We start from the raw sequence: 21,209 nt of genomic DNA on the forward strand, positions 1-21,209 counted from the left end.
CGCTGTAGTAATAGTAACAACTCAAATAAGTTGTTTGTGGTGATCACCGCGCTGCTCTCCAAGTCAATCGAGTGGAACTTACAAAATACAAACGCCACGCATTGCATCCCGGCACATACTCGAATTATCCAGTTCACCACCTACGCCAATACGGACGGTCCTCGGTGACGTACGACGTTTCTTGCGTGGTGGCCATCGCTGCGTCGATCTTGCACTTTAGCACAGGCACGTCTGACAGAAGGCGCATTGCATTGTACGGCTCACGGGCATGTCGTGGTCATTGTTTTCACTTCAACTGCACAGATCAGTTCACGGCGACAGGCGATCTCTTCACACGACGCTCAAATATCTGCTGAATCTCCTCCAGCTCCAACCCCTTCGTCTCCGGGAGCTCGCTCCACAGATACACGAAGCCGAGCAAAGCGATCGACGCGTACAACCAGAACGCGCCGTACACCGACAAGCCGTCCACAATCGACAAGAACGTGAACGACACGAGCAAGCTGGTGACCCAGCACACGGACGTCGCCATGCTCAGAGCGAAGCTGCGCACGCGAAGCGGGTAGATCTCGGCGTTGATGGTCCAGGGCATGCACCCCATGCCGCTGGCGAAGAAGGCCAGGTATACGAAGAGTGCGACGAAGATGGTCCAGCCAGCGGTGCGGCTGTCCGTCAGATGCACACAGGTTCATGCGTCTGCGTTTCCCTGGACTTCCAAGTTGCAGGCGTCACTCAAGTCTTTCTAGGCCCAGGTAAATGAGAGAGCAGCGCCTTCCTTCTGGTGATCAACGGAGAAGACATTCAAGTACTGCATAATAATTACGTGAAAAAATGCAACAAAGAGCAGTACAGCTGTGGCATTAGATGCGGTTGGTAAGTCTTACTGTCTCCGAGCAACGCTCGCAGTCAGTTGTACTGCAACCAAGTCGCAGCGAATAAATAGGAAAACATCTACGACCGATAACGGGGTACCTTACACTCCGCGCTGGCGTCGCAATCGCCTTTTTAGTAGGTTGGCCTCTGTACAGCGGCAGAATAATTTGTAAGTTCGGCGAAATAGTGTAAACAGTCTTATTGCACGTACCATTCATCCGGCGCTCCTCATCTTCGATTTCAGACCGATCACGGGTAAATCTCAAAGTAAAAGGACGACGGGGGACGCCTGGCTTGAAAACATCATCAGGGCAAATACTCCTTCCAGAAACATGATCATCCTTCTGGTTGCACTGCGCCATCGCCTCCGACTGGCCGCTCTTCAAAGCCGACACCTCGCTGGCCAGCTCGAGCTTCTCCTCCTCCAGCGCAGACACCGCAGCACTCTGCTGCGCCTGAAGCTCCTCGACCTGTGCACGCTCCGCCGCCAAACGTTCCTCCAGAGCACTCTTCTCACTCCGCAGAGCACTCAGCTCGTCGCCCGCCTCGGCATTCGCCGCCTCCAGCTTCGCCGTTGCGGCCTGCAGCTTCTCCGCCAACGCAGACAACTCGTTCTCCAGCTCGGCCACGCGCTCGTCCTTCTGGTTGCACTGCGCCATCGCCTCCGACTGGCCGCTCTTCAAAGCCGACACCTCGCTGGCCAGCTCGAGCTTCTCCTCCTCCAGCGCAGACACCGCAGCACTCTGCTGCGCCTGAAGCTCCTCGACCTGTGCACGCTCCGCCGCCAAACGTTCCTCCAGAGCACTCTTCTCACTCCGCAGAGCACTCAGCTCGTCGCCCGCCTCGGCATTCGCCGCCTCCAGCTTCGCCGTTGCGGCCTGCAGCTGCTCCGCCAACGCAGACAACTCGTTCTCCAGCTCGGCCACGCGCTCGTCCTTCTGGTTGCACTGCGCCATCGCCTCCGACTGGCCGCTCTTCAAAGCCGACACCTCGCTGGCCAGCTCGAGCTTCTCCTCCTCCAGCGCAGACACCGCAGCACTCTGCTGCGCCTGAAGCTCCTCGACCTGTGCACGCTCCGCCGCCAAACGTTCCTCCAGAGCACTCTTCTCACTCCGCAGAGCACTCAGCTCGTCGCCCGCCTCGGCATTCGCCGCCTCCAGCTTCGCCGTTGCGGCCTGCAGCTGCTCCGCCAACGCAGACAACTCGTTCTCCAGCTCGGCCACGCGCTCGTCCTTCTGGTTGCACTGCGCCATCGCCTCCGACTGGCCGCTCTTCAAAGCCGACACCTCGCTGGCCAGCTCGAGCTTCTCCTCCTCCAGCGCAGACACCGCAGCACTCTGCTGCGCCTGAAGCTCCTCGACCTGTGCACGCTCCGCCGCCAAACGTTCCTCCAGAGCACTCTTCTCACTCCGCAGAGCACTCAGCTCGTCGCCCGCCTCGGCATTCGCCGCCTCCAGCTTCGCCGTTGCGGCCTGCAGCTGCTCCGCCAACGCAGACAACTCGTTCTCCAGCTCGGCCACGCGCTCGTCCTTCTGGTTGCACTGCGCCATCGCCTCCGACTGGCCGCTCTTCAAAGCCGACACCTCGCTGGCCAGCTCGAGCTTCTCCTCCTCCAGCGCAGACACCGCAGCACTCTGCTGCGCCTGAAGCTCCTCGACCTGTGCACGCTCCGCCGCCAAACGTTCCTCCAGAGCACTCTTCTCACTCCGCAGAGCACTCAGCTCGTCGCCCGCCTCGGCATTCGCCGCCTCCAGCTTCGCCGTTGCGGCCTGCAGCTGCTCCGCCAACGCAGACAACTCGTTCTCCAGCTCGGCCACGCGCTCGTCCTTCTGGTTGCACTGCGCCATCGCCTCCGACTGGCCGCTCTTCAAAGCCGACACCTCGCTGGCCAGCTCGAGCTTCTCCTCCTCCAGCGCAGACACCGCAGCACTCTGCTGCGCCTGAAGCTCCTCGACCTGTGCACGCTCCGCCGCCAAACGTTCCTCCAGAGCACTCTTCTCACTCCGCAGAGCACTCAGCTCGTCGCCCGCCTCGGCATTCGCCGCCTCCAGCTTCGCCGTTGCGGCCTGCAGCTGCTCCGCCAACGCAGACAACTCGTTCTCCAGCTCGGCCACGCGCTCGTCCTTCTGGTTGCACTGCGCCATCGCCTCCGACTGGCCGCTCTTCAAAGCCGACACCTCGCTGGCCAGCTCGAGCTTCTCCTCCTCCAGCGCAGACACCGCAGCACTCTGCTGCGCCTGAAGCTCCTCGACCTGTGCACGCTCCGCCGCCAAACGTTCCTCCAGAGCACTCTTCTCACTCCGCAGAGCACTCAGCTCGTCGCCCGCCTCGGCATTCGCCGCCTCCAGCTTCGCCGTTGCGGCCTGCAGCTGCTCCGCCAACGCAGACAACTCGTTCTCCAGCTCGGCCACGCGCTCGTCCTTCTGGTTGCACTGCGCCATCGCCTCCGACTGGCCGCTCTTCAAAGCCGACACCTCGCTGGCCAGCTCGAGCTTCTCCTCCTCCAGCGCAGACACCGCAGCACTCTGCTGCGCCTGAAGCTCCTCGACCTGTGCACGCTCCGCCGCCAAACGTTCCTCCAGAGCACTCTTCTCACTCCGCAGAGCACTCAGCTCGTCGCCCGCCTCGGCATTCGCCGCCTCCAGCTTCGCCGTTGCGGCCTGCAGCTGCTCCGCCAACGCAGACAACTCGTTCTCCAGCTCGGCCACGCGCTCGTCCTTCTGGTTGCACTGCGCCATCGCCTCCGACTGGCCGCTCTTCAAAGCCGACACCTCGCTGGCCAGCTCGAGCTTCTCCTCCTCCAGCGCAGACACCGCAGCACTCTGCTGCGCCTGAAGCTCCTCGACCTGTGCACGCTCCGCCGCCAAACGTTCCTCCAGAGCACTCTTCTCACTCCGCAGAGCACTCAGCTCGTCGCCCGCCTCGGCATTCGCCGCCTCCAGCTTCGCCGTTGCGGCCTGCAGCTGCTCCGCCAACGCAGACAACTCGTTCTCCAGCTCGGCCACGCGCTCGTCCTTCTGGTTGCACTGCGCCATCGCCTCCGACTGGCCGCTCTTCAAAGCCGACACCTCGCTGGCCAGCTCGAGCTTCTCCTCCTCCAGCGCAGACACCGCAGCACTCTGCTGCGCCTGAAGCTCCTCGACCTGTGCACGCTCCGCCGCCAAACGTTCCTCCAGAGCACTCTTCTCACTCCGCAGAGCACTCAGCTCGTCGCCCGCCTCGGCATTCGCCGCCTCCAGCTTCGCCGTTGCGGCCTGCAGCTGCTCCGCCAACGCAGACAACTCGTTCTCCAGCTCGGCCACGCGCTCGTCCTTCTGGTTGCACTGCGCCATCGCCTCCGACTGGCCGCTCTTCAAAGCCGACACCTCGCTGGCCAGCTCGAGCTTCTCCTCCTCCAGCGCAGACACCGCAGCACTCTGCTGCGCCTGAAGCTCCTCGACCTGTGCACGCTCCGCCGCCAAACGTTCCTCCAGAGCACTCTTCTCACTCCGCAGAGCACTCAGCTCGTCGCCCGCCTCGGCATTCGCCGCCTCCAGCTTCGCCGTTGCGGCCTGCAGCTGCTCCGCCAACGCAGACAACTCGTTCTCCAGCTCGGCCACGCGCTCGTCCTTCTGGTTGCACTGCGCCATCGCCTCCGACTGGCCGCTCTTCAAAGCCGACACCTCGCTGGCCAGCTCGAGCTTCTCCTCCTCCAGCGCAGACACCGCAGCACTCTGCTGCGCCTGAAGCTCCTCGACCTGTGCACGCTCCGCCGCCAAACGTTCCTCCAGAGCACTCTTCTCACTCCGCAGAGCACTCAGCTCGTCGCCCGCCTCGGCATTCGCCGCCTCCAGCTTCGCCGTTGCGGCCTGCAGCTGCTCCGCCAACGCAGACAACTCGTTCTCCAGCTCGGCCACGCGCTCGTCCTTCTGGTTGCACTGCGCCATCGCCTCCGACTGGCCGCTCTTCAAAGCCGACACCTCGCTGGCCAGCTCGAGCTTCTCCTCCTCCAGCGCAGACACCGCAGCACTCTGCTGCGCCTGAAGCTCCTCGACCTGTGCACGCTCCGCCGCCAAACGTTCCTCCAGAGCACTCTTCTCACTCCGCAGAGCACTCAGCTCGTCGCCCGCCTCGGCATTCGCCGCCTCCAGCTTCGCCGTTGCGGCCTGCAGCTGCTCCGCCAACGCAGACAACTCGTTCTCCAGCTCGGCCACGCGCTCGTCCTTCTGGTTGCACTGCGCCATCGCCTCCGACTGGCCGCTCTTCAAAGCCGACACCTCGCTGGCCAGCTCGAGCTTCTCCTCCTCCAGCGCAGACACCGCAGCACTCTGCTGCGCCTGAAGCTCCTCGACCTGTGCACGCTCCGCCGCCAAACGTTCCTCCAGAGCACTCTTCTCACTCCGCAGAGCACTCAGCTCGTCGCCCGCCTCGGCATTCGCCGCCTCCAGCTTCGCCGTTGCGGCCTGCAGCTGCTCCGCCAACGCAGACAACTCGTTCTCCAGCTCGGCCACGCGCTCGTCCTTCTGGTTGCACTGCGCCATCGCCTCCGACTGGCCGCTCTTCAAAGCCGACACCTCGCTGGCCAGCTCGAGCTTCTCCTCCTCCAGCGCAGACACCGCAGCACTCTGCTGCGCCTGAAGCTCCTCGACCTGTGCACGCTCCGCCGCCAAACGTTCCTCCAGAGCACTCTTCTCACTCCGCAGAGCACTCAGCTCGTCGCCCGCCTCGGCATTCGCCGCCTCCAGCTTCGCCGTTGCGGCCTGCAGCTGCTCCGCCAACGCAGACAACTCGTTCTCCAGCTCGGCCACGCGCTCGTCCTTCTGGTTGCACTGCGCCATCGCCTCCGACTGGCCGCTCTTCAAAGCCGACACCTCGCTGGCCAGCTCGAGCTTCTCCTCCTCCAGCGCAGACACCGCAGCACTCTGCTGCGCCTGAAGCTCCTCGACCTGTGCACGCTCCGCCGCCAAACGTTCCTCCAGAGCACTCTTCTCACTCCGCAGAGCACTCAGCTCGTCGCCCGCCTCGGCATTCGCCGCCTCCAGCTTCGCCGTTGCGGCCTGCAGCTGCTCCGCCAACGCAGACAACTCGTTCTCCAGCTCGGCCACGCGCTCGTCCTTCTGGTTGCACTGCGCCATCGCCTCCGACTGGCCGCTCTTCAAAGCCGACACCTCGCTGGCCAGCTCGAGCTTCTCCTCCTCCAGCGCAGACACCGCAGCACTCTGCTGCGCCTGAAGCTCCTCGACCTGTGCACGCTCCGCCGCCAAACGTTCCTCCAGAGCACTCTTCTCACTCCGCAGAGCACTCAGCTCGTCGCCCGCCTCGGCATTCGCCGCCTCCAGCTTCGCCGTTGCGGCCTGCAGCTGCTCCGCCAACGCAGACAACTCGTTCTCCAGCTCGGCCACGCGCTCGTCCTTCTGGTTGCACTGCGCCATCGCCTCCGACTGGCCGCTCTTCAAAGCCGACACCTCGCTGGCCAGCTCGAGCTTCTCCTCCTCCAGCGCAGACACCGCAGCACTCTGCTGCGCCTGAAGCTCCTCGACCTGTGCACGCTCCGCCGCCAAACGTTCCTCCAGAGCACTCTTCTCACTCCGCAGAGCACTCAGCTCGTCGCCCGCCTCGGCATTCGCCGCCTCCAGCTTCGCCGTTGCGGCCTGCAGCTGCTCCGCCAACGCAGACAACTCGTTCTCCAGCTCGGCCACGCGCTCGTCCTTCTGGTTGCACTGCGCCATCGCCTCCGACTGGCCGCTCTTCAAAGCCGACACCTCGCTGGCCAGCTCGAGCTTCTCCTCCTCCAGCGCAGACACCGCAGCACTCTGCTGCGCCTGAAGCTCCTCGACCTGTGCACGCTCCGCCGCCAAACGTTCCTCCAGAGCACTCTTCTCACTCCGCAGAGCACTCAGCTCGTCGCCCGCCTCGGCATTCGCCGCCTCCAGCTTCGCCGTTGCGGTCTGCAGCTGCTTTTCGAGCGCAATTACCTTGTTTTGCAGCCGAGCGAGTTCTTGGTCGGGTTGGGGTGATTGGTTTGGGGACGAGGACTGACTGCGCAGCTCGTCTATCTCGGCTTCCTGGGTTGCAACCTGCTCAGCGAGTTGGTACTGGATCTCTTGCTGAGTTGCTGTATACTCGGCGTGGGCTGCCATGGTAGCTGCCATAGCGTCCTTATTTCGTGAGTAGGTTAGTTGTTTCTCCTCCTGCATCATCTGGATCTGTTCCTGAAGTTGCTGGAGCTGGCGTGCTTGAGCGTCTATCTTCTTGGTGAGAGAGACTTTTTCCTCTATAATCTGAGCAAACTTGCTCTCCAGATAAGTTGATGTGTGACCTCTGTTAGACGTTGATTCAGGTTCTGCCATCGTCCTGGGGTGCAATAAATGCGCAGGACTGGGAATTTTGGACGGTACGTTTCCTTCTCGAGGCTTCTTCAATGCTGACGTCGGAGTTGAGGGGATCCGGCTTGGCGGCGTTGCAGATGCCTGAGCTCCCGGTGCTTGGGCGATCATTTTCCTATCGCCAGACGACCGCGACTTCACTCTTTGCTTTTGTCTTGAGGTGGATGGTTTCTTGTGGGTGCGTGCTGGGTCAGCTTCTGCAAACAAACTTTTAGCCGTAGTTTTCGCAGAAACTGTGTTGGTAATCGTTGCTAGATGTCTACGCTTGGCAGGCTGGAAAACGTCAGTAGCAAGCACAATCAGTATCTAGCGTTTAAGTCCAAAAATCAGTAAGGACTACCTTGACAGAAGTGTCCAGCTCGGCTTCTTTGCGAGATCGCTTCAAATGCTTTTTCACCCCGTCAGCGAGCAGTGCATTCATCCTGAAAGTAGCAGAAATGCTTCGTCGTTAGAGTGCGATTCCTTCTTCCACCGAAAAGATAACCGGATATTACCTCTCGATCTCATCAGGCCATAAAGAAATATATTTCCTGTCACGTCGCAAGCAACACGTCAGCAAATCGTATCTCAAAATGCTCAACCAGCAGTAAACCCACTCACCAGTAGCAATCACGAGCTTTTTCTCGTCCTTTCGGGGACGCATCACTGAGCGAGGCCTACACACACAGCACCAGCGTGATTCCTCCCCTCTAAACGTGTCAAGAATAATAAATGCAACGTTACCGCGATGGCTGTCTGCAGAGGAGTCCTGAACCGCTCGAGCGCGGCGCCGCTCCAGCCTTCCAAGGCCAGATACGTGTAGTGGATGCAGCTCTCCCGCACCTCTCGGTTCCTTCGCCACAAAGGCAGCAACAACAAGAGCAAAGATCAGCTCGGAAGCCCCAGCAGCACAAGCAGCAGCAGCGGCGGCGTCTCGTCCTACTTGCTCGTCTCCAGCACTTGCAGCACCGGCGCCAGCACGAATCTGCTGGGCGTGGCGTCCACGATGGCCTCGATGCAGCCGTGGACGGCCGCCGTGTTCACCTTGTTGGAGCCTCCGCGCGCGTCCAGCAGCGTCGGGAACACGTCGCGCACCAGGATCTTGCAGCGCGCGGGCCCGAGCGTGCGCGCCAGCAGCGCCAGCGTCGCGCAGGCCTCGCGCACGACCGTGGAGCGCAGGTCCGTGAGCGTCGCGCGGAAGGGCTGCGCCAGCGCCTGCGCGTTCTCGGGCGCGAACAGCAGCGCCAGGCCGCCGCCGTCTTCTTCTTCTTCTTCTTCTTCTTCTTCTTGCGCCTCGTGCTCCTGCAGCCGCGCGAAGGCGGCCAGCAGCTCGCGCAGCTCCGTGAGCGCCGCGCACTTGTCCTTCCACTCCTCCTCGGGCTGCAGCAGGCGCTTGCCCAGCTCCAGCACGGCGTTGGAGCGCCCGCCCAGCGTCATGAGCCTCAGGTGCTCGCCCCGCATGGCGCGCGCAAATGGCGGGAACAGTTCAAATTATGCGGCAGAAAGGGCAGCTTAGAAATGCATTTCTAACAGAGTTTAGTAGCACAAAGTCTCAAAAAAAAAAACTGGTTTTGGAAGAAGAAAAAAAGCGAGAAAAAAAAGATAAATTACATGGAGTTTTTGCCGACAGCAAATGCTTCGGGGAAATATACCTTGCACATGCCGTATCGAGTTTTTTGGGTTGCACAGGTAGCATGTATCTGTATCGAAATTGCTTGAATACGAAGTCATAGCGATTGTATTGGGGGATGCGAGATATAGCAGCCATTTCATCGTCGCGCACTGATGTCTGGAGCATTCTCCAGCGCGTTGCTCTCAGGCACACAATATCGCGGTCATTTATCCCTTCAACGACACCGATCAGTTCACAGCGACAGATGATCTCTGTACACAACGCTCAAATATCTGTTGAACTGCCTCATACTCCAAGCCTTTCGTCTCCGGGAGCTCCTTCCACAGGTACGCCAAGCCGAACAAAGCGATCGACGCGTACAACCAGAACGCGCCGTACACCGACAAGCCGTCCACGATCGACAAGAACGTGAACGACACGAGCAAGTTGGTGACCCAGCACACGGACGTCGCCATGCTCAGAGCGAAGCTGCGCACGCGAAGCGGGTAGATCTCGGCGTTGATGGTCCAGGGCATGCACCCCATGCCGCTGGCGAAGAAGGCCAGGTATACGAAGAGTGCGACGAAGATGGTCCAGCCAGCGGTGCGGCTGTCCGTCGGACAGGACTGGAAGGACCAGTTCGGGCTGGAGCACAACCCCTGCACGCTCGACACGGCGCCGGCGTTGCCAGGCATGCACAGGTTCATGGCCGTAGGGCTTGACAGCGCACTGAATGGGTCCGCGTTTCCCTCGGAGCAGAACCCGCAGGCAGCGCTGGCCACGCAGTCGAAGCACGTCGAGATACCCGAGCACTCTCCGACACCCGTCACCAGTGTGGACTGCATCTCCGCCGTGTAGAAGCTTCCTCCAAGCGCAACGAGTGAGAAGAACACACCGGCCAAGCTCCCGAGCGTGAGCAGACGACGACCCGCTCTGTCGACGAGGTAGATGCCGACGAAGGTGAAGATGAAGTTGCTGAACGAAACGAGCGCGGAGAGCCAAATGGCGGTGGTGGGGTCGGTGAACCCGGCCATTTGAATGATGGTGGCTCCGTAGTACATGACGCCATACATGACGGTGTTGATACCGCAGAGTTGTGCGAGCGCCTGAAGGAAGCAGCCGAGAATCAATGCCTGTCAAATGTCCGAGGTGGCTAGCACACCACAATCTCGAGCATTGGCTTGATTCAAGTCTACCAGCCTCGATGAGGTCGCTTGCGATTTTCAAAGCAACTTACAGCAACACATTCGCACGTGGTCTGTACTTGAACTTTGACATGGGTTCACCTGGTCGATCCGACCAATCAGGAGGCGGCAATGAGACAGTTTCGTCGTCTGTGACGTGGTGCACAGGACAGTTGAGACTTTGGCCCATGGTCGCGTCCGAGGCGACGCCGACGAGCTCCCCACAGGCGGAGCAGGGCCCTTTGCCCTCCACCAGCCCGGCTGCAGCGTTACCAGACCACCACGCGAGCTCCTCCCCATTCCTGTATCTCCTGACGCTCTGCGCGTCCATAGGCGGCTTCCTCTTCGGCTATGACACAGTGCGTGACCCTCTCCACCCCCGCCTGCTCTAACTTACCTGTAGAATACAACTCACCACCCCCGGCCTACCATCTCATCGCTACTCTATATACTGTGGTTCTCTAGGGCGTGATCTCGGGCGCGCTGGTGCTGCTCAAGAGTCCGCAGGGGTTCGCGCTCTCCGACCTGCAGAGTGAGGCGGTGGTGGCTGCTGCGGTGGGCGGCGCCATCGCTGGCGCTGCGCTCAGTGGCGTGGGCAACCACACGTTCGGTCGTCGTCGGGTGATCCTGTCCTCCTCTGCGCTGTTTGCAATTGGCGCGGGGCTCATGGCGGTGGCTGGGACTTTCGTGGTGCTGCTGGTCGGCCGCCTGATTGTCGGGGTCGGCATCGGCTGTGCGTCCATGACGGTGCCGCTGTACATCGCAGAGGCCTCTCCTCCGCAGATTCGAGGGCGGCTGGTGTCGCTTAACTCGGCTATGATCACGGGCGGACAGTTCTTCGCCAGTGTGTTGGATGCGTTGCTGGCAGATACCGCAGGAGGATGGAGGTACATGCTCGGACTTGCAGCGATTCCTGCTATTTTGCAGTTTGTGGGCTTTTTAGCACTGCCGGAAAGCCCTCGCTACCTTATCAGCATAGGAAAGGATGACGAAGCAAGCGCCGCATTGTTGAAAATACGCGGCGACCAAGATGTTGATGTGGAGTTGAAGCACATCAAGGCGGAAGTGCAGGGGTCCAAGCTTGAGGAGTCCAATGTATGGGAAGAGTTGCGGTCGCCGCCGGTTATTCGAGCACTCACGCTTGGATGCTTCCTTCAGAGTCTGCAGCAGCTCTGCGGCATCAATACCGTCATGTATTACGGTGCCACCATTATCCAAATGGCAGGGTTCACAGACCCAACGACTGCTATTTGGCTATCCGCGCTCGTCTCCTTTAGCAACTTCATCTTCACCTTTGTTGGTATTTATCTTGTGGAACGCGCAGGTCGCCGGATCCTAACACTAGGAAGTTTGGCTGGCGTATTCTTCTCTTTGGTTGCGCTCGGCGGGAGTTTTTACGCCGCGGAGAAGGAGTCGGTGGAGGTCAAAGGCACAGGCGCTTGTGCGGGCATCTCGACGTGCTTTGATTGTGTAGCCAATGCTGCCTGTGGTTTCTGTGGTTCTAGCGTGGGAGCTAACTTATGCATGCCAGGATCAGTGGAATCGTCATCACGGGGATTTTGCTCCGGTTCTCAGTGGTCATTCGACTCGTGCCCGGATGACAACCACGAGATCGGATGGGCCATTTTGTTGGCAATGTTCTTGTACCTGGCGTTCTTTGCGAGCGGGATGGGGTGCATGCCGTGGACTATCAATGCGGAGATTTATCCGCTGCAGGTTCGGAGTTTCGCGCTCAGCATCTCAACATCCGTCAACTGGGTGTCCAACCTTCTTGTATCGTTTACCTTCCTGTCGACAATCGACGCGTTGGCGCCATACGGGGCATTCTGGCTGTATGCTATTGTCTCATTGTTTGGCTTTGCTTACCTGTGGCGAGAATTACCAGAGACCAAGGGCTTGGAACTCGAGGAGATCCAGCGCATATTCGCGAGTCGGGTAAAATATTCCGCTGTGAACGAGACGTCGACCAAAAACTCTCATACTCAAGAAACTATTCACGATGCTTCTTGCTGAGCCAAAATGTTAATGCTCGTAGGCGTATAATACTTGTAGTGCTTCGAAATACATTACACAATTCACTTCTGCCGCTCAAGTCTAACGATGCACTCATACCCCCGTTTTTAGGCTCGATTCCTCCCTTTCAAGAATCCTTTTCGTTGCAGCCATCCCGCTCAAAAACACGCTGGATCTGTTCGAGCTCTAGACCTTTTGTTTCTGGCAGCCGCTTCCACAAGTACGCAAGTCCCATCAACGCAAAAGATGCGTAAAGCCAAAACGCACCATACGGCTCGAGAATGTCCACAACACTTAGGAACGTAAATGACACGAAAAGGTTGAACAGCCAGTTTACGGACGTCGCCATGCTCAGCGCAAAACTGCGTACGTGCAGCGGATAAATTTCGGCATTGATGGTCCAGGGCATACATCCCATGCCGCTAGCGAAGCATGCCAAGTAAATAAACAATGTCACAAAGACAACCCACCCGGAAACGTTACTCTGGGATGGGCACGATTCAAAGGACCAATTGGTGCTTGTGCAAGTACCCACCACAGTTGAGGCTGGCGTTCCGGGCAAGCATAAGTTCGGCGCTAAGCTCGACGATTCTGGTAGTGTGCCTTGAGAGCAAAACCCGCATGTCGTGCTGGCGATGCAGTCGAGGCACGTCGACAACTGGGAACACTCGTCAACACCCGTCGAATCCACTGACTGCATTTCAGCCGCGTAGAAACTCGCCCCTAGTGCCGTGAGCGACAGCGCGACGCCGATCAGGCTTCCAAGCGTGAGCACTCGTCGACCTTTGCGATCCACGAGGTAAATCCCAACGAAGGTAAAAATGAAATTGCTGAATGACACGAGGGCTGAGAGCCAAATCGCTGTGGAGGGATTCGTAAAACCCGCGAGCTGGATAATGGTGGCTCCATAATACATGACAGTATTGATTCCGCAGAGCTGCTGAAGTGCTTGCAGGAAACAGCCGAGCCCCAGCGCTCGCAGTACTGCAGGCGAGCGGATATCATCCCAGATATTCGCATTCACCTCTTCTGCCCGCGCGATCTCCTCTTCGATGTGATTCCCTTCCGCTTGCACGTCCTCAGTGCCTCGAATCTGCCTCAAGGCCGTCCACGCTTCTTCCATCCTGCCTTTACTGATCAGGTATCTCGGGCTTTCAGGCAGCACCAAAAAGCCGAGGAACTGCACGACAGCGGGGATGGCCGCCAGTCCGAGCATGTACCTCCACCCATTGTCCACGTTCGCCAGCAGCGCGTCCAGCACCCCGGAGAAGAACTGTCCACCCGTGACCAGCGCCGTGTTGAGCGACACCAGTCTTCCTCGAATATCAGGCGGCGACACCTCCGCGATGTAGAGCGGCACTGTCATGGACGCGAAGCCGATGGCCACCCCCACCACGAGCCGGCCGAGCAGGAGCGCCGCGAAGGTCTGCGCCGCCGCCATGAGGCACGAGCCCAGCGCGAACATGGCGGACGACAGCAGGATCACGGGCCGGCGCCCGAACGCGTGGTTGCCGCAGCTGCTGAGCGCGGCGCCGCCGATGGCGCCGAACACTGCGGCGGACACGACGCTCTCGCTCTGCAGGTCCGTCAGGCCGAAGGCCTCTGGCCCCTTCAGCAGCACCAGCGCCCCCGAGATGACGCCCTGGCGGCAGCAACGAACACGAATCAGTGCACGGTCTCCGATGGCACAAGCGCTCGAGCCCAACCTCGCACCGTGTCGTAGCCGAACAGGAAGCCGCCGATGGTGGAGCACAGCGTCAGCACGTACAGCACGGCCGGATTGCGGCCGCCCGTCGTCGTCTGGCCCTCCGCCAGCAGCGGCGCGGCCTCCTGGCAGCTCCCCGCAGCGTCGAAGTGCGTCATCCCCGACCGCTAATTGGTGCTTTGTGCCCCTTCGCGGCTGTGTACCCATGTCACTATTTTCTGCGACTTATTGTGTTATAGTCTTTGGTCTTTGGTCCCGGGATCAAATCGCAAAATGGCGACGCCGACGCCGACCCCGACGCCGACTCCGGCGGCGCCGGCGGGCAAGAACTCGCCGCACCTGCACTCGGTGGCCAGCAGCCTGCGCTCGTGCCTGGACGGCATGCTGCCGGACAACCTGCGCAACGACGACGCGGCGTTCGCGGCGCACCTGGCGGCGCAGCGCGCGCGGCTGCAGACGGAGAAGAACTCGTGGCGCTTCGGGCTCAACTACCTGTTCGAGACGCTCAAGCAGCACAAGGACTGGTACGCGCGCAACCAGCAGTTCGTGCAGCTGCGCAAGGACGTGCGGCGCTTCGAGGCGCACGTGGCCACGGTGCGCACGCTGCTGGCCGAGAGCGTGAGCAAGCTGGACCTGGAGGCGGGGCTCCGGGGCGCAGAGCTCGAGGGCCGCGTGGGCGCCTACCGCGTCATGTTCGAGGTCACCAAGATCGTGTCCAAGCTCAGCCGCCCGCTCGTCAAGCTGCAGATCCTCAAGCCCAACGAGTCGTCGCTCTCCGTCTACTGCGACACCTTCGTGCTGGACATCGCGCTGGCCGGCGGCGAGGGCGCCGTCGAGTCCGCGTCGCTCACCACCGTCGAGAGCGACCAGTCCAGCCAGTTCCCGGACCGCGACGAGGACCTGCTGGCCTCGCTGCAGCTGCTGGCGGCGGGCGACAGCGCCAACTTCACGGTGCGGCGGCCTGCGGTGGGCGCAGTCCGGTCGCTCGGGGGCTTACACTGACTGCGCTGGCTCTGTGTCTCTGTGTGTCTCTGTGTCTCTGTGCGATTGCAGGAGAAGCTGAACCGCCTGATCAACCGAGCCGAGCTGGCCGTCAAGTTCCCGGCCCGTACGTGGCGGAGATTTCTTGTTGTCTTTCAGTCTGGAGAGGGTTTTACTGACGCGTTTTGGTTTGTGGGGGGACAGTGAGCTTCGAGCAGCTCGAGCTGGAGCTCTACACCAAGGTCACCGAGGCGTGCAGCCAGCAGGTACGAGTGCGCCGTCTTGGTTTCGACGAGATGTCGCCGAAGAAGTGGGTCAGTTCATGACGCCCTTGTCGTGGCAGAAATACTGGACGGCGAAGCGCGCGGTGGAAGGAGTGCGCATCGCGTTCAACGACCCGTACGCGTGCATCCCGGTGGTCGAGCCTCCGCGCAAGCGCGTAAAGCTTGACGACTCGCAGGCGTCAGCAGCCGCTCCTGGCGGCGCAACTGGAGCTGCTGATGTGGCAGCGATCGACGGGGGTAGCGGGCCTGGAGACGACCGCGATGACCCCAACAAAACGTCCTCGCCTGCACACACGGACGCTCTTTCTCCGCTTGCGAATGGAGAATGGGCCGGCAGCATTAGCTTTATTGAGTGGCGGGGCGAAGTGGCGCTGCACGTGGTTGGGGAGACCCCACTTGTGATGGCTGGCCAACAGGCTCGGAAGCTGGCGCTTGTCGCGATGCACAAGCATGCAGACCTGGCTGCGACAGCGCCCAAGGACGTGCATGAAGATGAAAAGCTGTTCAACGAATTCGTGAGTTGGACGACGCCCGACGGGAAGAAGCCAATCCTCCCCCGGTTGCACTTCGCCCGCGATCGCAGCATGTGCTCTGTTTTCCCGTCTCGGTCTTCATTGGCGATGCGTCAAGAGTATACCTTGACCACGAAGGAGATTTCTGGCGGTCTCAAGTTGCACTCATTCCCCATTCCGGTACGCGGTTGCACACGAGAAAAGTCATTGTATTAAGAGGAAAACTAATTTATTGTGCTTCGTTGCAGCTGTCAAACGCATCGATGGAAACTCTGTCGAACGTTTTCCAAGTCTGCGGTAGAAGCCTGTTTTTCCATGCGCTCGTGCTATCTGTTTTTTGCTCGAGGAGCAACACCTTTGGTCAGCGTATCCCTGCCGACAACGAGGAAGCTGTACACGGTTAGTTCGTCACGTAGTTTGCTGCTTGTTGTGGGCAATAACTGATCATATTCTGGCTGGATATTGTGGCACAGCTCGAATCAAGGTCGATGTCGCCGCTCCTGAGAGAATTACGATGAACACTGGTGACTTACTGGGACCCGGCAAGCAAGTGTTGATCGAGGTGAACGCGAAGCCCGACTGCTCGCTAGAGCTGAATGTGAAGTATCAGACGGAGGCGAATGCGAATCCTTCGCTTCCACTGGAAAATGCGGCCACCCTGCAAAAATTAGCCGAATCATGCCACTCGGTCCCGCTACTCACGTACTACACATTGAAGCGTACAGTGCAGGCGAAGAATGGACCGTCGTCAGCTGGTGCCGCCGGGACCAATGGCGAAGACTGCAACGGTATCGCCGCGTTGGATGGCGATCTGTCCGTATCCATGAAAATGGAGGGAGAAGGCATGCTGCTGGATGAGATGGACATGTTTTAGACTGCTTCCCGAAGCATTCAGCGAGGTCTATGCGTCACTACGAAATTGCTGGCACTACGGTGCTAGCGCGATAATGCATGCTGGAGGTGAAGTACACGAACAGAATATTGGTATGGGTTATCTTATGCTTGGTCAGTCTCCTCCAACGTCTTCGAGGACCGGCAATGCTTTCCTAGGAGCTACTGCCTGAGGGAGCTTCAAACCTGGATTCGACCGAGTGCGGTCCTGGACCTGAGCGACTACTTCTGGATCTGCTTGGTATACGCGGCCGTCCACCCCGACCAAGAAGCTGCAGTAGAGTAACAAAGGTGAGTCATGGTTGCCAAAGTAGCTACGAACTGAGGCACCATTTACTTACCCTTCGCTCGCACTTTCAGCAAGCTGCCCAGTTGACGCCATGTTTGCTACTGTCCGTGGTGACAGGTACGGAGCACTAGCCGAGTTGTTGTTGCTGAGACTGTTTGATCGGTGGCGCATAGCATTTTTGTCGATAGACCCAGCGCCAGCAGGAAGTACGAAGCCGCCACCATACACCGGGGCCATTTGGAACGGATTCTTGTTCGAGATCGGCCCGCCGGGTACAGTAGATGGGTCTCGAAGTTGACTATTGCAGGACAGGCACTTTTCACGGTCAAGACTCGGCAGCATTCCGGCGCGCTTCTGGCCGCTATTGCAGGAGTGTTGATGTCCTGCTTGTTTCCCTGTAAGGAAGGCACTCTCGGCATAATTGAGGGACTTCTGAGCTTGGACGATGGACGCGTTCATACTGTCCGATAGATTTTTGAGAAGCGCCAGCATTTCATCCTTGTCTGCCTTCGACTTCAGAGCGGAGAAGACGTCGTCGCGGTTCATCTTGATGTCGATGAATGAGCGCAAGTTCTCCACCTGCTGCCGGACGCGCGAGTCGTACAGAACCTGCTCTTTGACTTCGAGCAAGTCCTTCTTATCAGCTTTGCTCTCGCTTAGGTGAGTGACAAGCTGCTGCAGTTCTTGGCTTGCACGCTTGAATTCATCCTCTTCGCCCAACACAGATGCTAGTGCCTTGTCTAGCTGGTTGCAGATCTCCTCGTACTTGGACTCGATAATTTCGTCCACACGAGTACGATCGGCCTTCTCCAGCAGCAAGCGCTGCACGTCTTCGACTGCGCAGGTGTTGTCGTCCAGTGTGCGTCGAGTCTCGAGCATCATATCCTGCACGTTGCGACCTTGCTTGATCATCTTGTCCGTGCAGTCGCGCAGAGCTTCATCCTTACGGCGATTATCCTTTTCAACGGCCTCCATCCACATCGCCAGCGACAACTTGTTGTGAAGGATGTGGTCCGAGTCCAGGAACAGCTCCTTCTGCTCCTCATTGAGACGGTCTTCGATCTTCATGGCGAACTGCTTGGTCACCTCGTGGTCTTCACGGATCACATTGAGTTTTTGCTCCGTCTGCAGGACGAATTCGTTGTGAACTTCATTCGCCTTCTCGACATTCACGGCGATGAGCTGGATCTCCTCACGGTTGGCTCGTACTTGGTTAGCCACGTCGTCGATCTCCTTGAGCTGCTCGCCTTGTTTGTTCTGCTGCACTTCCAGTTCGTAGACTTTCGTGTTCACGTCGTCCACCTGACCCTGAACAGTGATAAGTTTCGAATTGACTCGCTCGACGTGCTTCGCAGTATTGCGAGCTTCGCGCTCCATCTCGGACATCTTGTCCCGCAGCCGGTCGAACTCGTCCACCATGTAGCGCATGGCCTCTGTCTGCATACGTAGCGCCTTCACCAAAACTTTCTTGGACACACGGGGCTGCTCAAGTTGCGTCTTGCCTTCCAGTTCCTGGCCCAATTTTTGCCAGAGATCGGGAGTGCCGAGCCCGATCGAGGTCAATGCTGCATCGACCTCATTGCGCTGCATGGTGGTTCGCTCTGTTGCGAGCGATTTCGCTGCAATGCGAGAATGTTATACCCGTCACCAAACAAAACCTTCACTTTGTGTATTTTTATCAGTTCAACTCGCCCGAAATGGTTGTGGGTCGTCATGGAACCGAGCTATCATCATTTTCAAATATGTCGTGCAAGTAGTTGTGCTCGCTCCCAATTATCTGTGCTAGCTGGGTCGAACAGATGAACCATCGGTTCGCAGCGCTAGAAGTGAAGCGTCAAGATGAATAACGCCGAGGAGTTTGCCGAGTGAGACGACGTACACCTGCGTCCAATTGGACATGGACGCGACCTTGTGGACGATGTGGAGGTTCACTTCTTCTCCGACCTGTGCAGAACTCGTTGGTGTGCGAAGCATTTTCCAAATAATTAATGACATTGACTTACCTGAGGAATGTAGCTCTGAACGGGGACAGAGGTGAACGCGAAAGCGTTGAACGGCGGGCCAAGTTCCAGCTTTAATAGAACACCAAGGCAATGAGAAGGATGCAGCAACCATCAACTTACTCCACCCAAGACCAGCATATTTCATTCTCACCGTGCTTGCTGTAGAAGATTCGTCCTTCTCCTCGGAGTTGAGCAGCGATATATCTTCCACTGCCATGATCTTCCTCTTGTCGATGTCGAGAACCTTGGACACCAAATGCTCGATCTGCTTCGTCACCTTCCGATGCTTTGAGTTTGCCATCTAGCGTCCAGGAAATAAAGTCAGCGTTGCCATCGAAGAGAACTATGGGTGAGGAGATCTTACTCGAGGCCGATTTACAGCTATAAATCTTGCGATGCCCACTTCCAGGTCATATCGCCGAATACATCCCTGTTACATAGCAATGACTATTAGCAGCCCTGACGAGCAGCAATGTTTCTCGATAGCTTTACCAGGAGCATCCTGCTGTTGTTGCTGTCACAAAGGGGGAAATATCCCTCCTTCTTGTTGGTGCGCTGTGTGTACGAATACAAACGTGAGGAATTCGGCGTCATACCAAACTTTGGCGTGGCTCAACGAGCTTCACCTCTTACGTACCAAAGCCTGAATGGCTTCGTCGTATGTGGTTTCTCTGGTGAAAATTACGGGAATGGGATCCATGTGATCTTTGGCGAGTTTCTGACCGAGGATGTACTCGTTCACGTCGTATGACACCGAGTTCAGGCCAGCCCATTCAGCCACAATGTCGTAGAATGACGGAGTAATCATGCTGCTGACAAAGTAGGCCACGATGCATGAGATCATGACCGGGAGCATGTGGCTAAGTTGCCCTGTGAGCTCGAAAACGATCACAGCCGTAGAAACAGTCTGCGTAACCGAACCAGCAAAACCAGCAGCACCCACGACCGCATACGTAGCTGGGCTTTGCGTTGGGCTCCAATATACCAGTAAAATCTCTCCGTATAGTCTCCCCAGGGCCGCACCCATCGTGAAAATTGGCCCAAAGACGCCACATGAGATTGGTGCCCCGCACGGCAGCAGCGTGATAGCAAATTTCATGAGGATATACGCCAGCAAAGCAGTTTGTGGCAAGTCTGAAACATCCCTCCACTGCGGAAAACTGAGGCCTTGGTCTCGGAACAGCTCGTTGACCATGAGACGATCCGAAATTCGCATGACTCCCAGGGAAAACGTGACTGACGCAGTTATCACACAGATCGAAATAATATGAACTGCGCGTCTTTTAATGGAGGGCTTCGTTAGCCCTAGTTTTTCGAAAAGCTCCATCTGCGCATAGCGCATCACACACATCATTTTGCAATACAAGCCTGCTGCAAGCTAAGGCATTTAGATGTTAGTGAGTTACGCAATTGAGAATATTTTGTCATCGGTTCTTACCCCGGAAATCACGCCTAAGAGCACAAACGCAAACATCTCCACGTCCAACTCGAAACCTGTGAAGTTTGTCTTTTCGAACAGGAGCTCACTTTTGAGAACTGGAGCGACGCGAAAAACCAGAAGAGCAAATGAGGAGCAGATAATTCCCTCCCACAAACATTTGATCTCGTAGTGCTTGGCGGTAGCCTCGATGCTAAATAGAACCGCACCAACCGGAGAACCAAAGGCGGACGTGACACCAGCTGCCACCGCTACAAGTAAAACATATCACAAGTGGGTCTTTAGAACAAGTCGGGCCAATCGTATAATTTGTTCCCTACCTGCACGGATGAAGTTGTAGTTTGCTTGACCAAAGTTGGCACGGCGAAACAATGGGATCTTCCCCATTAGGTATCCGATCATGGCCATGATCTGCGTGAACGGGCCTCCACGTCCAACTGACAGCCCCGAGCTCGAACTGATCAACGTACCAAGCGTCTTGGCAACGAGTGTGCGAAGCGAAAGCAAGTCGTCGGGGTTTTGGAAAACTCCAGCGAAGAGCCCACGCATGGTGGGGATACCAGATCCATCCGACATGGGCGTAATGTATTGCCCACAGCATGTTGAGAGCATGCCAAAGCTCACACACCAGATAACCCAGATGAGATAACCACCAAATGAGAAGGCACCGACCTCTTCAACGAGATGCCGTCGGAATCGGAGGAATGACCGCACCCAGCCGTCGAACAAAAGCCCGTAGACTCCAGCAATTGACCCCAGAATCATCAGGAACAGCCATGCCACGGGCGAGTTGGGAAGTTGTTTGAATAGTCGAAGCGTGCGTATAAGCCATCGCCCAAAAGGGTTCTTCTCCATGCGCCGCTTCTCCTGGAGCAAGTCATTGAAGTGGTCGACGGACGTGGCGCGCTGCCACGTATCTGAAAAGGCGACAAAGCAGTATTACTTGATGTGCGCCCTACCAGCAACGACTATCGGCGTTAAGACCCACCGTAGTTGGCGCGCATGCTCATACCGACTGAAAGGAGAGAGTGTTCCAGCTACGATCGACCTACAGCAACAGATACGCGTGACCTCCAACGC

The 21,209-nt window shown here is 58.2% G+C and overlaps 7 protein-coding genes across 7 annotated transcripts; 2 read left to right on the top strand and 5 right to left on the bottom strand.

The window, feature by feature from the left end:
- Positions 1–304: 304 nt before the first annotated feature.
- Positions 305–8,678, bottom strand: IUM83_12010 (CLASP N-terminal domain; the record flags this gene model as incomplete). The annotated part of the gene is made up of 9 exons (XM_067936607.1): positions 305–665; positions 978–1,020; positions 1,085–1,162; positions 7,448–7,511; positions 7,579–7,660; positions 7,733–7,768; positions 7,839–7,894; positions 7,962–8,070; positions 8,161–8,678. 9 exons carry the CDS (start codon positions 8,676–8,678, stop codon positions 305–307), a joined length of 1,347 nt encoding a protein of 448 aa, XP_067794976.1.
- A 399-nt stretch (positions 8,679–9,077) lies between these two features.
- On the bottom strand, positions 9,078–9,863 carry IUM83_12011 (Proton myo-inositol cotransporter; the record flags this gene model as incomplete). Its single annotated transcript, XM_067936608.1, has 1 exon — positions 9,078–9,863. One exon carries the CDS (start codon positions 9,861–9,863, stop codon positions 9,078–9,080), a length of 786 nt encoding a protein of 261 aa, XP_067795106.1.
- A 338-nt stretch (positions 9,864–10,201) lies between these two features.
- IUM83_12012 (putative proton myo-inositol cotransporter) lies at positions 10,202–11,614 on the top strand (the record flags this gene model as incomplete). Its single annotated transcript, XM_067936609.1, has 3 exons — positions 10,202–10,372; positions 10,479–11,470; positions 11,551–11,614. The coding sequence occupies 3 exons, from the start codon at positions 10,202–10,204 to the stop codon at positions 11,612–11,614; spliced, it is 1,227 nt and encodes a 408-aa protein (XP_067795128.1).
- A 539-nt stretch (positions 11,615–12,153) lies between these two features.
- IUM83_12013 (putative proton myo-inositol cotransporter) lies at positions 12,154–13,889 on the bottom strand (the record flags this gene model as incomplete). Its single annotated transcript, XM_067936610.1, has 4 exons — positions 12,154–12,227; positions 12,294–12,448; positions 12,677–13,668; positions 13,740–13,889. 4 exons carry the CDS (start codon positions 13,887–13,889, stop codon positions 12,154–12,156), a joined length of 1,371 nt encoding a protein of 456 aa, XP_067795097.1.
- A 115-nt stretch (positions 13,890–14,004) lies between these two features.
- On the top strand, positions 14,005–16,382 carry IUM83_12014 (uncharacterized protein; the record flags this gene model as incomplete). Its single annotated transcript, XM_067936611.1, has 6 exons — positions 14,005–14,682; positions 14,785–14,839; positions 14,917–14,978; positions 15,056–15,688; positions 15,757–15,907; positions 15,982–16,382. 6 exons carry the CDS (start codon positions 14,005–14,007, stop codon positions 16,380–16,382), a joined length of 1,980 nt encoding a protein of 659 aa, XP_067795100.1.
- A 132-nt stretch (positions 16,383–16,514) lies between these two features.
- IUM83_12015 (NAD kinase 2) lies at positions 16,515–18,278 on the bottom strand (the record flags this gene model as incomplete). The annotated part of the gene is made up of 2 exons (XM_067936612.1): positions 16,515–16,671; positions 16,741–18,278. The coding sequence occupies 2 exons, from the start codon at positions 18,276–18,278 to the stop codon at positions 16,515–16,517; spliced, it is 1,695 nt and encodes a 564-aa protein (XP_067795107.1).
- Positions 18,279–18,470: 192 nt separating this feature from the next.
- Positions 18,471–21,139, bottom strand: IUM83_12016 (Chloride Channel (ClC) Family; the record flags this gene model as incomplete). Its single annotated transcript, XM_067936613.1, has 11 exons — positions 18,471–18,632; positions 18,692–18,760; positions 18,843–18,992; positions 19,056–19,121; positions 19,184–19,246; positions 19,329–19,598; positions 19,677–20,069; positions 20,130–20,227; positions 20,288–20,380; positions 20,450–21,046; positions 21,118–21,139. 11 exons carry the CDS (start codon positions 21,137–21,139, stop codon positions 18,471–18,473), a joined length of 1,983 nt encoding a protein of 660 aa, XP_067795098.1.
- Positions 21,140–21,209: the final 70 nt, after the last annotated feature.

Source organism: Phytophthora cinnamomi, assembly GCF_018691715.1.
Source record: "Phytophthora cinnamomi strain GKB4 chromosome Unknown Contig22, whole genome shotgun sequence".
NCBI classification, from domain to species: domain Eukaryota; phylum Oomycota; class Peronosporomycetes; order Peronosporales; family Peronosporaceae; genus Phytophthora; species Phytophthora cinnamomi.